The sequence below is a fragment of the Ctenocephalides felis genome, unplaced genomic scaffold, assembly GCF_003426905.1.
Source record: "Ctenocephalides felis isolate EL2017-DRISC unplaced genomic scaffold, ASM342690v1 CF-g0.4_SCAFFOLD_03570, whole genome shotgun sequence".
In the NCBI taxonomy this organism is placed as follows: domain Eukaryota; kingdom Metazoa; phylum Arthropoda; class Insecta; order Siphonaptera; family Pulicidae; genus Ctenocephalides; species Ctenocephalides felis.
The window spans coordinates 4,398,882-4,412,326 of record NW_020539724.1 but is presented as its reverse complement, the minus strand read 5'-3'; the positions used below and the strand labels follow the sequence as shown (position 1 = coordinate 4,412,326).

General features: G+C 28.6%; 2 protein-coding genes across 2 annotated transcripts; one reads left to right on the top strand and one right to left on the bottom strand.

The window, feature by feature from the left end:
* Window positions 1-450: 450 nt before the first annotated feature.
* LOC113383733 (probable G-protein coupled receptor Mth-like 3) lies at window positions 451-10,842 on the top strand. Its single transcript, XM_026621986.1, has 8 exons — window positions 451-1,106; window positions 8,350-8,479; window positions 8,665-8,952; window positions 9,022-9,207; window positions 9,282-9,360; window positions 9,432-9,619; window positions 9,728-10,090; window positions 10,446-10,842. Exons 1-8 carry the CDS (start codon window positions 717-719, stop codon window positions 10,520-10,522), a joined length of 1,701 nt encoding a protein of 566 aa, XP_026477771.1. The 5' UTR covers window positions 451-716; the 3' UTR covers window positions 10,523-10,842.
* Window positions 10,843-11,317: 475 nt separating this feature from the next.
* LOC113383740 (methyltransferase-like protein 5) lies at window positions 11,318-13,150 on the bottom strand. Its single transcript, XM_026621996.1, has 7 exons — window positions 12,950-13,150; window positions 12,768-12,877; window positions 12,301-12,450; window positions 12,125-12,265; window positions 11,838-12,052; window positions 11,630-11,770; window positions 11,318-11,497 (listed from the first exon to the last, which is right to left on the bottom strand). The coding sequence occupies exons 1-7, from the start codon at window positions 12,978-12,980 to the stop codon at window positions 11,353-11,355; spliced, it is 933 nt and encodes a 310-aa protein (XP_026477781.1). The 5' UTR covers window positions 12,981-13,150; the 3' UTR covers window positions 11,318-11,352.
* Between the last annotated feature and the right edge of the window lie 295 nt (window positions 13,151-13,445).

Genomic DNA, 13,445 nt, shown 5'->3' with positions numbered 1-13,445 from the left:
TTTTTGTCAAAAATTTATAGTTTCTCAAAAATCTACTTTTTCAGAGAATTTTTTTTTCGAAAATGTTAATCTTTTTAAAAAAAAATGATACGGGTAGTTCCAGCAATTTGCCTTAAGGCACGATGCCATGCGCTCCACTAGTTATAAATATATTTGAGTTAAAAGATAAAACGCGAGTCAATTGCCAAAAGCAACAAAAGGCAAGATTAGGAACCTCTGATCATGATTTCATGTAAACCATCCAGCTCTTCGCCGCTGACAGCAGCCGACGCGCGCGCCTCCGCCTGGCCGATTTTCCCGACGCCATACGGCCGCTCGTTCCGCGTCAGTTTTGAGTTCGCGATCGCTCGGTACGGTCGTTAATGTTAATGTTCTTTCAATCCTGGACAATCCTGGTGCTGGCCATAGCCGCTACGCATGCCTTCAACAAATGCTGCCCGGCTGGCCAATCGCTCGTCAGATTCAAGGGACAACCTAAATGCAATGACACTTCGGAAACAGGATGGTTCCTGCGTTCAAACGGATTTGACTCCGGATATAATTTACCGAATTGTTCAGGCGAGGTGATTCATGAAGTGTTGGTCCATGGACAAAGGTACCCGAAAGATTCTTGTGTTGATACTTTTGGTGCAGATCCTAATATTACGCAAGTGCTTCATTGTGGTGAAGAAAAAGCTAAGTTTTCCGAAAAAGTTGTAGTGAAAAAACCGTTTCAAATGCATAAATGTTGCCCGGAAAATAGTTTTTATAATGCCACAAAACATGAGTGTGAGAACTTCGAAATCGAAATGACTCTGACTGAAAAATACTCGTACATCATACTTGATCGTGAACCAGCTTTGTTCTATGTAAACATCAGCATTCCGCGATGTGAGTACGCTTTAGTCGACTATTCTATTGATAATTATGATCTAACTATGGACCAAGAAACTGGTGACCTCAAAGTGACTATAAGGAAACGAAATGAACATATGATATTTGATAAAGGAACTTTTTGCCGTGATGTGACAAGTGAGGGAAAATCTATTGCCAGGGTTTGTCATCAACACCATCAACCCGTTTGTGTTGACAGACCATGTGTGAGAAAATGTTGCAATGATGGCGAGGTTGGTGAAATATTTTGCAAAATATTTTTTACAATACATTCCAAATAGATATGTATTATATACGTGTATATGCATGTATATTATCATATTCTTCATGACATGATTTATTATTGTATTTTATTTTGAAGTGAAGAACAATATTATCACACATAATAAAAATTTTATCTGCTTCTCGTCTACGAAACTATAAATATGGCATTTCTGAAGTTTTAATCATTAAATAAGCATAATTGAATTCAGTTAGCGATTAGACAAATACTTATATTTTCTGATACCAAAATATCCGGAAACTAATTTAAACAAAAACAGATATAATATATATTATATATATGTTTCCCAAAGAATCAATCCCATACATAAAAAATAGTAAGTTTTATGTAAATGTTTAATTACGACGTTTCAGAGCTAGATATGTTTATCAGGATTTTCTGCAATATCATTCTATAAGTCCATATCAATCATTTTTGCAGAATATTTGAATATTTGACTTCATTTCACTTAGAAAATAGTTGTAAAAATACCAATGCCTTGCAAAAAATGAGTGATATGGATTTATAGAAAATATTATATATATATTGTAGAAAAATCTGATAATAAAACGTATCTAGTTCCGAAACGTCGTAATCGAAAAAAACTTATTGTTTTTTGTTTATTCGATCAATTATTCGGGAAATAAAATTCATTCAAATTATTAAAAAATCCAGGATTTTTTTTATTTATCAGAAGCCAGTAAATCAGACCAGGAAAAACTGCCACAGTTCGTTTTGGGTAATAATGGATTAAGCATCATTGTTTTGTAAAAATTATTAGAATATACTTGTTTTATGTCAGTATTGTTTAATTTTGTGTATTGGTTTTTACTGCTTTGATTTACTGAGTTATGACATAAAATAAGAGTCAAAATGTATAAATTTGCTGCAAATTATAACAAATATGCTTCAACATCGAAAAAGCAACCAAGTTATTTTTTATTATTATGTGCTATGTTTAATTTTAACACATATTTCTCTTCAAGAAGAAGCCTAAATAAAATTGCATGAAAGGAAATTAAGGAAACCTTATAACTTTGGACCTTTCCGAAATTGAATATCAGTAAAAGCTTTCCCACATAACAATTGAAAATTAACAGAGCTGCATTTATCATTTAAAGAATTCTATTAATAAAATTCTAAAAATGAGGCGAAATAAACCACTATTCTAAATTTAAAATTTCACATATGCATCTCTACATATTTCTTATTCTTATGAATAAATTCTATTTTTATTCATGAATAGTTTATATATATAAAATGTATACGTTAAAGAATAATTCACACGCCTTCTTCTCGAACATTATAAATATTTACTGGAAGTAGAAATTCAAAGTTATTCACAAGTAATAGATGAAAAGTGACAGCCTACTGAGGCAGAAAACTCGTAAATCAAAAATATGGAAATCATAACATATTTATTTTGATCATTCTATGAAAATTGTTTACTTTGTGAAAATTCATAGTTAGCAAACAGAATTTATAGTACATTTCCAACGAAATCTAATAATAAACGCGAAACAATAAGTTTAACTTATCAGAATAGATCAGATAGAATTATTTTAGAGAATAGATAGAATTATTTTAGTTCATATTCTACTTAAATGTATGAATAAAATATATTTAGGATTTGATTTCAAAGTACATAGAATGCTTGAAGTAAAAAAGATTGGCCTTAGCTCAAGTAATATCACAAAACAAATGATATAATTTAATTTAATTTAATTTAATTATTCATCATCAGTTAGTGAATATTTATAATGAATAAATAATTGATGTAATATTGTTTGCCATATACCCAAATAATTAATTAAATATATTAAATATCAATTGAACAACCACTGCTCGATGCAAATTGTAATACCGATTAATAAGTGGATATACTCTTTGAAAAAAAAAATTACATAAATTAGTAGAATTATAGATTAAGAAGGTTTTCAACTTTTAAATAAATAAAAATACACATTTGTTTATTTATTCATTTCGAAACATGCTATTTAATAAATAAATAAATAAATAAAATAAATAGTAACAACAAAATAATATATAAATTGAAAAAAATAATGTATATCAAGCAGAAAAAGGCTTCCAAAAACAAACAAAAAATGTTACAAAATTCTAGTACAATTTTATTTTTGATATAAAAAACCATAAATTATAATTCGTGACGAAACAAAAATTTTATCAAAATTTAAATTGACCAAAACCTCAAAAACCAAAAAATAAAAACGAATGTGAAAATGTAACACTAAATATTAAAAATCATATCAGATTTATAAACTGTAGAAGAATTTAAATAAATAAATCGAGATTTTGCAAATGTTCTGAGGTCAGTCTGTTTTTACTCATATGAATGGTGAGATGATTTTTGATTAAAGAAGTATTTAAAATGACATGTTCAGAGAACATAGTTTTGAATTGTTTAGGATTGTCGGAATAAAAAATATGTTGATACATTCCCTTGTAAATATATTGAAAACTTTCGCCAATATCGCATATATCACAATCATTAAAATTTATTATATATATATATATATATATATATATATATATATATATATTATATTATATATATTATATATATAATGTTATATATAACATATATAGTTAATTGTTTCATTATTTTGTAATTTATTAGTTGGCAAAACTAGAGTGAGACTGAAAGCCTAATTGGGCTTAAAATTGGGATAAAAATAATGTTGATCAAGTGAGACAAAAAAACGATCTCTAATAGTTTAAAAATTCCAATTATTATATTTGAAATACATTTCTGTGGCGCAATCGAGATTTCCACAATTTATGAAAGTTAAAATACGCGAATCTAGGAAATTCGTCATAAATTAGGCGAATCTATGATTTTCCTCATAAAATCCGTGATCTACGAAAAATTAAGTTGCCGAACGTAAACATAGTATCCGTTACAAGATACGTGTGAATATATTTTCGATGATTTAATAACACCTTTTATCGGTATTAAAACAAACATTAATATAACCCAGTAGCGGTAGCAAAAACGCGATAACAACATTCACATTGATGTTTATAAAACAATAAGTTATCTATGGGTATTAATATCACGGCGATCCTTGGAATTATTGGAGATTATGTCAAAAAAGTGACGAGGAGTCAGTTATATTTGTATCAGGAGTTTTTATTAACTGAAATTAATTTTGATGGGAGAATTTATTGATTTTGGTTGGATAATGGAATCGGAATTAACTCACTCTCATGAACATATTTACGTAATTTCAGAAAAAAAGTAAACCTGTAAGAGAGTATTTAAATAGAGACCTCAACTTAACTGGAGGTCTTATAAGTGGAGACCTCGACTTAATTTAAGCCTATGTTAAAAATGTTCTAATACCGGACTGGAGACCTCAACTTAACTCTTAGCCCTTATAGGACATCAATGGAACATGATCTGTATCAGATTTTGTTGTTATTTTATGGAAGAATATATTGATGTTAAAATTATTATTTTAACTATGTTGAAAATTTTCTAATACCATACTGGAGACCTCAACTTAACTCTTAGCCCTTATAGGAATTCAATAATTAATTAATGGAATCAGATATTTTTGCTGTTTTATGGAAGAATATATTGATTCTGCTCTTATAGGACTAAACCTATGTTAAAAATGTTCTAATACCATATGGGAGAACTGAACTTAACCCTTAGCCCTTTGAGGACGTCAATGGCATAGGATTTCCATGATATATTTAACAAAGTTTTCGCAGTTTTCATTTTTTCAAATTTTCAAAGACTCCATCAATGTCCATGATATATTTATTTAACTCTAAGCCCTCATAGGACATTATTGGAACAGGATCTATATCATGTTTTGTTGATATTTTATGGAAGAATATATTGATTTTACTTGACCTACTACTATTAAACCTACTATTAAAATTATTATTTTACCTATGTTAAAAAATTTCTAATACCAATCTGGAGACCTCAACTTAACTCTTAGCCCTTATAGGACATATCAATGGAACAGGATTTGTACCAGAATTTTTTTTGTTATTTTATGGAAGAATATATAGATTTTGCTTGATTATTAAAATCGATTAGTAAAACCGTAGATGTCACAATTCAAAATTAAGTTTGTGGAAAAATATATTGATTAAGTTTGACAGTTTATATTTCGGTAAATGAGCTGATAATTTAACTAGAAGTGAAAATTTTTACTTCCACCTATTTTTTTTTTGGAAACTCATATACTGACTTCAAACTTTTCTAACTGTAGATATCAACTGAGCTTTTGGCTCACCATAAGGTAAAATTGTCCTATATTGAGAAACAGTAAAAAAATTAGAATTTGCTAAAAACAATCGTTAATTTTCAAATTTTAAATTTCAAAGAAAGCATTGAGATTCAAAAGTAGAATAAGTTATTTCATAAACTGTTATTAATTAACATGAAGTATTAGATTCCGTAAAATTCGTCTCAAAATATTTGTAACTTTCTATTGGATTACGCTAGCAAAACTCCTAAATTTTCAAAAAAGTCTATCAAATCTACCTAAAATATTAGCAATCATGTGTTAATAATAATCGGTTCTCATACTAATAAATTTAAAAATGTATTTAGAGTTTATTATTTTGGTTGTGTTTTATTTATTCAGAGTATAATGACTTGTATCCACGTTACACCCAAAATACTATTTGATTTAATTAAGTATTTTGTTCACAAATAGCTCATGACTCACGGGAAAGTAATTATATATGCATCAAGCGATAAAAATTAACCTTTAAAAACAGTTTGCGGGCAAGGTGTGCGATAAGAATTTTTGTTCAAAAATTATGCCCATTGTATAATAATTACTATAAACTTAAAAATTGAATTCAAAAGAATCCATTAATTTTCCAGTTTTCTTTCTATCTCCCATTGAACTAATCATAACTTTCCACAAGTATAGAGATTATCGAAAAATAGTATAAATATAAATATATGTATATTCTTATTATTTTAAAATTTTGGGTAAATTTTCACGTAGAGTACCATAAATATTTTTAACAAGCCAAAAATACTGTTTTCAAGAAAATTAAAATAAAATATATAATTATAAGCTATGTTCCTCCAATCTTATGTTCAAACTTTATAATTATTGATTCCATGCTGGAATTTTTATTAAATACCATTAACTGACTATCCAAACATATAAAATTAATTAAAAATGTTGCTTGCTGTGTCATTATATTCCCTGTACAAAGTTTTCCGAATTAAAGTCGTTTGCCAATCGTTAACAAAGAATCGTATTGACACTTCGTCACAAAGAGCTTAATTGCGTTCACACATTTCCTAGACGGACATTAAATTGTTATTTAATAGACCATTTGTGTATATATTTCTATTTAATTTGTACACGCTGTTTTATTAAGTTCGTTAAAAGCTAATAACTAAAACAAACTATTAGAGGGAATCTGAGGGGTAGATGATCAAGTTCTAGACGTGGTCAACTATCGGACGCCAGTAAATATAACCAAGTAAAAAAAAACTCCTGACGCCAATCAATTGTTATTATTCATCCACCATTGGGCTTAGCTGCATATAAAAAATATATAAGCTAAGACTATTAGATATACATATCACAAGATAAGAGTGGTTGACCACTGGGTTGCCCTCATAAGACCAACAGATCTAGGTAAGATCTACGTCAGAATAATTGCTTGTACTACACTTGCTGTTCAAATAGAACAAAAAAATCCTCAACTATCAAAAATAAGAGTAGTTGACCATTGGGTTCCCCTCTTAAGACCAACAGATCTAGGTAAGATGTACGTCAGATCAACTGCTTATACTATACTTGCTGTTCAAATAGAAAAAAACTCCACTATCAAAAATAAGAGTAGATAACCATTGGGTTTTACTCTTAAGACCAACAGGTCTAAATAAGATGTACGTCAGAATAACTGCTTATACTGCATTTGCTGTTCAAATAGAACAAAAAAAAAATCATCCACTATCAAAAATAAGAGTAGTTGACCATAGGGTTTTCCTCTTAAGACCAAGAGATCTAGGTAAGATGTACGTCAGAATAATTGCTTATACTACACTTGCTGTTCAAATAAAAAAAAATCCTTCACTATCAAAAATAAGAGTAGTTGACCATTGAGTTTCAGAATAACTGCTTATACTACACTTGCTGTTCAAATAGAACAAAAAAATCCTCCACTATCAAAAATAAGAGTAGTTGACCATTGGGTTCCCCTCTTAAGACCAACAGATCTAGGTAAGATGTACGTCAGATCAACTGCTTATACTATACTTGCTGTTCAAATAGAAAAAAACTCCACTATCAAAAATAAGAGTAGATAACCATTGGGTTTTACTCTTAAGACCAACAGGTCTAAATAAGATGTACGTCAGAATAACTGCTTATACTGCATTTGCTGTTCAAATAGAACAAAAAAAAAATCATCCACTATCAAAAATAAGAGTAGTTGACCATAGGGTTTTCCTCTTAAGACCAAGAGATCTAGGTAAGATGTACGTCAGAATAATTGCTTATACTACACTTGCTGTTCAAATAAAAAAAATTCTTCACTATCAAAAATAAGAGTAGTTGACCATTGAGTTTCAGAATAACTGCTTATACTACACTTGCTGTTCAAATAGAACAAAAAAATCCTCCACTATCAAAAATATGTCCTATGGTCTGTTTAATAACTGTTAAAGTCGATAGCTTCTCAGATATCTCTGTATTTCAATAATTCTGGTATCTCTTAATATCCATCACATTATTCTACAAACAAATATCTCGTAATTATATTGCTATCACTTTGAGGCCTAGACAATATGATAATAATTCTTTGAAGTATCAAACAGACTATAGATTCCTTTACAATATAGGATTACTTAGTAATAAAATACATTTTTAACTCATTACTCTTATTACCATTACATTGAAAATATCTCCGCAATATTTATTTTAACTCAAAGTTTAGAGCATATTATAAATAAATGAAACATTAAAACAATATCTTGCAATTTTAAACAAACTTTATGGTAGACTCATAATAAACAAAATTTAACTCTGTCATCAACGAAATTAGTTGGAAAGCTTTGGTATATTTCTTTTTGTTTTCAAAATGGTAATTTTATACCGCATGAATCATAAAAATATTTGTTTTGTCTTAAATTGAAAATGTAAAATTAATTTGATAAAATATTGTGCAACAAGGATGAGCATGTGAATTTACGTTTTTAGATGTACTGGGTAGATCAATGTGGAGAAAAACCAACTTGTAAGCCAAAACCTTATGGTTTTACTCCAATGTTTCACCAAGTTTCAGGAAAAGAAAACATTTACACTATCCCTGATGACATATATATTTCAGGTAATATTTAAATTTTATATAAAAAAAAATTGTGTAAACCTAGAATGCATTTTTTGGTATCAGTCTGTCTTAAATTCATCTTATGACCTTGTCTCATTTTTTTCAACTATACAGAAATTCTGAAATAAATAATTTTTTCTTCCAAATAAATTTTGTTGCTCTGTAATATATCATTTATTTATTAGATTATGCCATCATCTTTGGAGATCCTTGCATAATTAACAGAAAATTTGCCTTAAACAAAGGCGTAAAGAACGACACTAGTTTTCTAGACATCGAAAGTGGTCACCTTATTGTTCCTCTATATGAAGATTCACTACACGAACATCATCAATATTGTTTGGAGCAAGTTTTTAAAGTAGGTTGTGATGCAAATGGATCAATTACAGAAATTCCACATATGGATGGATTGTACACATTTCTTTGTTACAAAGATTTACCAAAAGAGCAACAGTTGCGGAGAGCGGCATTGGGTAAAAATCATCAAAAAATGATCCATAAAATTCAAGTTTGTTTTGTTATGTGATTTTTATTATTTCCAGCGCTGATTGCTTCTTGTGTTTTCGTTGGTGCAACAATTCTGGTTTATTTACTGATACCTAAATTGCGAAATCTCCATGGAAAAACATTACTTTGTTATCTAGGTGCAATGTTGGCTGCTTCCGCAGCCTTAAGTTATGTCCAGTTAGAAATCCGTGTAGAAGACAAAAAAGCCTGTAAAGGTTTAGGTAAATCAAACTTTTAATTCCAAACAATTAGAATCCCTTTATGGTTTAGTTTTGTAACCGGAATTTATTTACAGGTTATTTTATATATTTTTCGTTCATGGTAGCTTTCTTCTGGTTAAACGTAATGTGTTATGATATTTGGTCGACTTTTGGGTAAGCAAAATAATAGACCTGTTGAATAATTGTTTGATACTGAAATTGCTAAATTATCTACTATTTTACAGGTCTATAACAGATATGGGAGGAATGCGACAGAAACGCGACAAACGAAGGTTTCTTTATTACAGTTTATATTCATTTTCTGTTCCATCAATAATAACGACATATACTGGAGTCATGGATCATTGGGACTTTTATGGACATGATAGCAAACTCAATCCTGATATTGGTTATAAAAAATGTTTCATTTCAAGTAAGAAAATAATTTGTGCAAAACAATATATACAAATAAAACGAGCAGTTCATCATGGAACTCATCATACACTCAATAAATTTAGTAAAATATTTTTACTGTTTTCAGATAATTTATCAAATGTAGTTCATTTTGTAACTCCTTTATTGATAACCAGCATAGCAAATATTGTATTTTTCATCCTAACTGCGAGACACTGCATAAGAGTCAAACAAGAAATTAACAGAATGCAATCAAGAAATTGCGAAATGGCCAAAAAATTTGAAGCAGACAAATCCAAATTTATGGTGACACTCAAACTATTTTTGGTGATGGGGGTCGCTTGGTCTTCAGAATTTATATCAGGCATAATTCATAGAGAGAAATATTTTTGGTACGTTGCAGACTACATAAATGCTCTGTATGGCATTCCCATTTTTATCATATTTGTTCTCAAACGAAATGTTTTTGAACTGATAAAGACAAAATTAGGTGAGTAATTGAGGTGTTAACAATATCGTAGAGTAATTACATGTGTAACGTAATTTTAAGAAATATTCGTTATACAGTTTCATAATTTAAAAGTTCTTCAAAAGTAAGATAAAATGCAACAAACATTCCAACTCTCAGATGTTAAATTTATAAGTACATTTATATATAATTCCAGCTTTATACACTGGCAGCAATAAACATAAACTTGCATTTGCATACTGAAGATTAAACTAATTTAATGGGGTGCAAAGCAATCATCATTAATAATTACTAATATAAACAATGATAGTTAAAAATTCCGCTTAAGTTAAGCATGTACACATAAACATTTTACATTTCACCCATTTGTTTACAGGGTGCGCTAAAACTAGAAGACCATCAAATGTTGCGGTTACCGCTACCACATCTTTGGAAAACCAAACTAAAAGCTAGATTGCTTTTATTAATGCTTAACAACACACCATTTTTAATATTAGAATACAGCACCAAATTTATACGATAGGAAAACAGAAATATTTAATTTGATTTGATTATGCTGTGGGAATGAACACGCTTAGGACACACACTATACAGATCTGATTAATACATCAGCCTTGCATGTTGTACGTACGTTTATATTTGCACCAAACACTTGCAATTGACCAATTTCTTCAGGAATTATTCATAGATCGCACAAGAGCCATACAAAACAATAGCATATCCATTTTTAATAAAAATGAAACATATAAAGTAAGGCTGAAACTATTTTTAAAAAAGGTAATCATCATGACATTTTATAAGTAAGTTAAACTTATTGTTAGTTATATAAAGAAGGAATAACGAAACATAAAAATTATTATTGTATAATATTGTACGAGCCTTATTTATAAAAATGAAAAGTAATTCATACCAATTTTATTTTTATGCATTTTAACTACTATTTGTTGTATAAATTTAACTCAATTATTAAATACAAACTTATGTCATCTTTTTTATGTTTTCTACATTTAAATTAGTTACTCATTTTCATTGAATTTAATATAAAATTTAAAAAATCTGCCAATTATAGACTAGTCATTAATAAATTATTGCTTTTAGGAAATATATTTCTATATATCTGCATACATTTTGCTTTATATAATTAAATTTATATGTATATATGTAAAATATCTAAGCATTATTTTTAAATTTATTATAAATTATATTAAGTATATTTCAATTATCAAATAGTTGATTTCTAAATGTGTTGAACAAAATTGTTACTAAAATACAAAATTCTTTAACTATTTTTTAAATTGTATTAAGTCAACATCAATATCTACTGATGTTTTTTTGTGAAAACGATATGTAGATGGTAAGTCATATCTAAGCTGAGCTATTACTTTAGCTTCCACATTCCACTCTCTAGCTTTTTTTAATATATGTGCCCTGCAAATAATATTTATGAATATATAAAAGAAAAATGTATATGCTTAATAAATTATTTTTCATGCTTAAGATGAAATGTGTAATTATATAAAAGAACAATTATTATATACAAATACATATTAGAATATCTACCTTGTTGAAGTTTTATGTAAGGAATAGACAGATGCTTTCGAAATTCTTAGCGCAGTCTGAAGAAACTTCATATCAATTCCAGCATTATGTTTTGTACCGAATGGGGGATTTAGAACTACAGTGTCAAAAAGAGAATTCCACCTATATATAAATCCAGCACTTATTTATGATCTAATATATAAAAATAGTTAGTTAGTGCACAACATACCGCTCACCAAGACCTGATAATACATCACAATTAATTATCTCATAATTCTCAATTTCCATCTCATTAGCATTATTCAAATGTATGGTTATAGCATCAGGATCAATTTCAAATCCTACAGTTAACGATGCTTGCAATAGGCAACAACCAATTGATAAAGAACCACAACCACTTCCTAAATCAGCAACCAGTTTTCCTTCAATATCTTCATATTGAGACTAATTTCAAAACAAAATGATATAAAACCATGCGAACCATTAAAATACTAATTAATTACAAAAAAAACAAACCTGAATAGCATGAAGCATATGACTGGCAATGTGGGGCTGTGTTGGATATTGCTCTAACAGAATTTTTGGTTTTTCAAAAACATCACAATCTTGCAACCACTCTTCAAGTTCACGTAGTTTCATACAAGCAGACATAGTAAATCGATTAGTTTTTACCTACTGGACTCGAGTCATTCACTATCAATTCTAGGCAATACGGGAAGAATTTGGTTACCAAAAGATGAGTCGGTGGTAACAAAATAGCCAAAAGAAGTAGAATTAGCGTTTCTCAGAGCAACACGTTGGGTAGCATTAATCATATGCGTATCATTTCCAGCCAGAATGCTCTGGAAGAAATTTTTGATTACGAATACGCTAAGGATCAGTTTTGGTACTACTTTGTATGTATGATTCATTAATGACCAATAAGTTAATGATTATCACTGAAATCACTATATCTAACTTATCACAATAATTTGCACTAACACTCAAAATCTTTTCGTTTTAGTCAAAAACGTAAATGAAGTATCCTAATCAAAGATAAATATGCGATATTCTTTTCAAACGAAATTATTTATAAAGGCAATAAATTTGTATATCGTTGCTGATATTTCTCAAAATATGGTATTAAAATATAACTACAAATATAACAATGGAGACTTACCTGTGAGGTTAACAAATTAGATGTTGATATGCTTGTGGTCAAACTAGGAGCACCTCCTTTAAGTAATTGCTGTTTTTTCTGTTGCAGCTCTTCCAGAATTTTACGAGTATCTTCAAAAAATATTTTTATATAAAGTTTATGATTTATATAACAACTTTAACTATATAGCCTAAATAAACTACCTTGTTGAGCATTAGATTGAGGTAACGCCATAACAAGACCTTAACTTAGATATTATTCTTTATGTCAAACTTTCAAAGTTCATATTAATTAAAACAGTAAGTATACACACACAACACATAAACTTAGTTATTTTACATTATTTATTACTATTATCATATAAAAAATATAAAACTTATCGTAATTGCTTCACTAAATTAGTGTACGATCTGTCACCACAATATTATGCATGAAGTTAGTCACTTATGTTTTTATATTTTCAAGTTGATTTCAGCGCCATCTTCTCATGCAACGCGGTAAATTTAAATTTTTTTTCTCAAATGATTAATTACTTTATATGGTTTTTCATGTCATTTCAATATTAAAATGTTTCAAATGAATTTTTGTATATTAAAAAATTGTATAATAAGAGTTTTTTATAATCAAAACTAAATTTTTTGTTTTTATATTAGAAATAATGGAAATAACCCACTTTGTTCATCTTTAAGTAAATAATCA